The sequence below is a fragment of the Psammomys obesus genome, unplaced genomic scaffold (assembly GCF_907164565.1).
Source record: "Psammomys obesus unplaced genomic scaffold, mPsaObe1.curated_primary_1811, whole genome shotgun sequence".
Lineage (NCBI taxonomy): Eukaryota > Metazoa > Chordata > Mammalia > Rodentia > Muridae > Psammomys > Psammomys obesus.
The window spans coordinates 6,135,290-6,139,505 of record NW_026591598.1 but is presented as its reverse complement, the minus strand read 5'-3'; the positions used below and the strand labels follow the sequence as shown (position 1 = coordinate 6,139,505).

The following is a 4,216-nucleotide window of genomic DNA, read 5'->3' as shown; positions in this document are numbered from 1 at the left end:
CAGGTAGCTAAAAACAGGTGCACAGTTAACCTTCCAACTGGCCCTAGTGAAGGCCTGTAATCCCAACTACTGGAGGGGCTGAGGCAGGAGAACTCAAGTGCAAGTCTTGTTTAAGCTACAAAGTTCAAGGCCAGCCTAGGCAACTCAGTGAGCCCTCTTCTCAGAAGAGACAACCAGGGGTAAGGCTCAGTGCCATGCTTGTCCATCCTATGTGATGCTGAGAGTTAAGGCTCCAGAACTGCAAAACTCAAATCCTTCTTCCTCACTATCTTCCCTCATGGAAGAATGATCACTTTCCAAAAGGACTCCAGCAGACTCAGGCAAAGATGGTCTGGGAACATGACGCTGGATGCCCTAATATTTTTCCCATGAGCATTCATCCCATTTCTCCCCGCTTCCCCCCTGACAACCAGATTTAGAGAGTGTTGAGCCCTGAGTATTACCAGGAGTTGGCTGTCCCCCACCTCCACCTAGGTGCTATGGGACACTGTGCTGAGTGCCACGCCTCATCACTTTAGCAGGTGCTCTGCAAGTGTAAGAGAGAAATGGCACGAAATCTCTCACGGGACCCAGGTGAGCACAGGCAGAAATCAGACACTTACACCCCACAGGGTAAACTTGTAAATTTTAAAGCAGACTTCAAATGTGAATGCTTTTTGAAACAGCACCCTTTCTTCTGGGGAAAGGAAATATGCAGGTGATTTACTGTGAGCTTCACACACACACACAGGGTGGAGGAAACATGGACAGAGGAAGTGGAGTAAGTACAACACGTCCTTTAAAAATATTTATAAGTTTTGCTTTCATATATATATGTATATATATATATATATGTGTGTATATATATATATATATATATATATATATATATATGTATGTATTTAGGTTGTATTACTTGATATAGATGTACCTTATGCATGTCTGGTGCTCCAAGAGGCCAGAAGAGGGCACCAGATCCTCTGAAACTGGAGTTAGAGGCAGTTGTGAGCTGCCATGGTGCTGGGAACCGAACCCTGGCCTTCTGCAAAAGCAGCAAGTGCTCCTAGTACCTCAGCCAACTTTTCCTCCTTAGCTCCATACGTTCCTAAAATAGAGTACTTAAAGCCATTAACATTGATATAGTAAAAAGACAGCAATGTTAAAGAATACTGGATCTTAACAATAGGCAATAAAAGGGGCTATACTCATTTTATTAAAAAAATAAATAAATAAAACACTATGCATCTGCATACAATCATAAAGAAAGTCAAGAGGTACAGTTAACACCAAAGCACTGAAACAGTTGCTTGTGTGATATTAGAATCGGAAGTGGTTTTGGTTTCTTTTCTGCTTGTTTTCCTGTTTCCACATGGCATGAAGAATGTTAATGCCCCCTTCAAAACCGGGCAACATAGCTATTAGGGGAGATTGAGGCTTAGACACGGTATCTCTTTTACACTGAATGACTGTGGGCCTGACATTGCGCTGCAACTGCTCCTGCTGTGGTAACTGCATGGCATGAAGACTCAGGTCCCAGGGTTCCCGAGTGCACCGGGAATCTTCTTGCTAGGACATCTGACCACTTTTTTCAGTTCAAGCTAAGAACTGGCAGGTGTCCAGCAGCACCAGGAGCCCCAAACAGACAACAGCTGGGATGTATGTCCTCAGCAACTCTTGCAGAACCACCAAAGTGAAGACGGCCCCTAGAACGGAAAGGAAGTGCACCCAGGAAATCCAAAACTCAGGGGTTCCAGCCCAGGCTGGCCCTCCCACTAAACATCCCTCCATACACTTCCAGGACGCAGGAAAGGATTAAAAGCCTCTTGAACTAAGTTAGCCCTGGAGTGGGGGACAGTTGAGGTGGGAAGATGGGGATGTGGAAACTGGCTTCCCCTAGCTTCTTTCTTGATAATCTTAAATCTACTGGAAGATTCAAAATGGGGCCCACAGGCTTGAGGTGAAAGTGTGGTAATGAACTGGAAATGGGGAAAGCTTCAGAAATGGAAAGAATGTCACACTGGCCAAGGGCTGTAAAACAGCACCAGGGTGTCAAGCCTTTGAAGCAGTGGCTGTCCTGTCTGTACGGCTGTCCTGTACGCTAGCACTTCTTGCTGGCCCAACTTCTAAGAAAGGCTCTTCTAGAGAAATTCTCTGCCTCTTCTGTCAGGGGACTCCAGCTTTCCTGCTGCTGCTCCCACACCCACGAGATACACCATACATTAAGTGGAAGCTGCTGCTCCAACTCTCCAGGAGCGAATAGAAGCTCAAGGTTATATTACCTGCTCACACTGGAACTCTATATGGCCACAGAAATAATGGGGAAAGCATGTTGCAGTATTCCAATGGCCAGGACCCAATCCATGACATTCCAAAAACACCTAGTCTCAAGATTATGGAAGCTATGGCAGAGCAGGAAGTGTTCCTGGTCCCAGAGAAAAGAGGGTAGCAGTAAGGAATAGGAGCTGGATTTTTCCATCATCCCCAGGAGACCCCAGTTGCCCCCTTACCCATCATGAGCAGGATCAAGAGCAGGTTACTGATCTCCCGTAGCACACGTGGACCCCCGACCAGCAGCAACCCAGCCAGCAGTTCTAGCCAGCCCACAGCTCTTTGGTAGTTTATAGGATCTGGCTGGTAGCCGAACAACTTCAGTGGAAACACCTCAGCAAACTGCTCGAACAAGGCTTTCTACGAGTGACGGGGAATACCTGTCAGCAGTGTTTCTCAAAGATGCAGTGCCGGGAGGTACCAGCTCCCTTAACAAGAGGAGGCCAGATCCAAGCCTAAGAACACAGGGAGGAGGGCGCCGCCCTACATGGCTGACCTTCGGAGTTAGAAGCAGTCACTCCCCAAGAGAAAGGGGCTGACTGATGTAAGGATGCCTCTATCTCCTAGACCTCTCCACAGATGATAACCCAGCCTCAAATCCCAGGAGAAGGGAACACAGCTTGGGCCTTCCCGTCTAGAGCCTGGGAAGGGCCACAGATAATTTGTGTCAGGCCTAGTTTCTCGTCATGCTGAAGATTTAGAGGAGAGACGGAAAGAAAGGCTCCTTAAAGAATAGTTTCCACCTTCCATCTCCTAGTCGGTTCTGATCCCACTGTGGCAGGCACAAGGGACAGCTGAGGGGGTCTAAAGTAATGCATCTTAGCCATACACACCCTTCCACACTCAGGGCTGTTTCCTACTGTCTGATAGCAATCTTGCCTCTCCTACTCTGCCCTCCAGAGGAAACTCCACCAGGTGTCCAGTCTTCTGACAATGTAACATTATGTCCTCATCTATATTGCTACAGTACTGAATTCAGCCCACAGCTGAATTTAAAAAAAAATCACTAGTTCTACACTTATGATTTTCTGTTGGGCTACAGTGACAGCTATCCTGGAGAATTATGTGTCTACAGGCAGGACACAGCTGCAGAGTTTAAGCTGTCTGGCTTTTACCATATCTGCCCCAAAGAACTGATCACCCTAAGTTAGGAAAAAAAAAAAAAAAAAAAAGAGTATATGCAGTTTTGGGAGGAGGCAACAAGGGTCTTCCACAGCCCCTGGCCTCTCTGCGGGCTTGTAGTACTGATGGCCCTTCACGGGATAAGGAACTAGTAGGGGACCTCTAGGCTCCCTTACAGTCGGTGGAGTCTAGGTTAGCTTAGTCTACGTTAGGCCTTGCTTGACTAGCTGTCATCTTTTGGCAAATTAAATTTTTACCCTCAAGGCTCATTTCCAGGTTTAAAATAAGAGATATCTAAGGTGATGCAAGACGTTTCCCGGGACTCCGGAGGCAGAGGCAGGTGGATCTCTGCAAATTCGAGGCCAGCCTGTCTACATAGTGAGTTCCTGGCCAGTCTCAAATAAAAAATAAAAACAAAATTCTGCCTCACCAACCTCCCCAACTGGAACAGTGGGTGGTGGGTGTGGGATGCGGAGGTGTGCTAGCTCACTTTCCCACTTCGTCTTCCAGGGCCCCCATCATTTCTCAGCTCTAAGTCGGCCTGGCGACAGCATGCTCGGCCCCTCCCACCTGGAGAAGATGTAGAAAAGTTGAGGGAAGGCCCAGGCGCCCTGGTGCCCGAAAACCGAGCACAGGCCGTCCTTCCCTGGGTGCAGCTCACCATCTGTTGTGACACGGCGGCTGACACCTGCAAGAGCTTGGCAGCGCCGGTGAGCGCGAAGAAGACGCCGAGCAGGGACCGCAGCGCGCAGAGAATGAGCGCCATGGCAGCCCCAGCCTTCCTGGA

General features: G+C 48.2%; 1 protein-coding gene across 1 annotated transcript; it reads right to left on the bottom strand.

The window, feature by feature from the left end:
- Positions 1 to 1,180: 1,180 nt before the first annotated feature.
- Tmem35b (transmembrane protein 35B) lies at positions 1,181 to 4,216 on the bottom strand. The gene is made up of 3 exons (XM_055611361.1): positions 4,091 to 4,216; positions 2,487 to 2,667; positions 1,181 to 1,682 (listed from the first exon to the last, which is right to left on the bottom strand). The coding sequence occupies exons 1-3, from the start codon at positions 4,193 to 4,195 to the stop codon at positions 1,573 to 1,575; spliced, it is 396 nt and encodes a 131-aa protein (XP_055467336.1). The 5' UTR covers positions 4,196 to 4,216; the 3' UTR covers positions 1,181 to 1,572.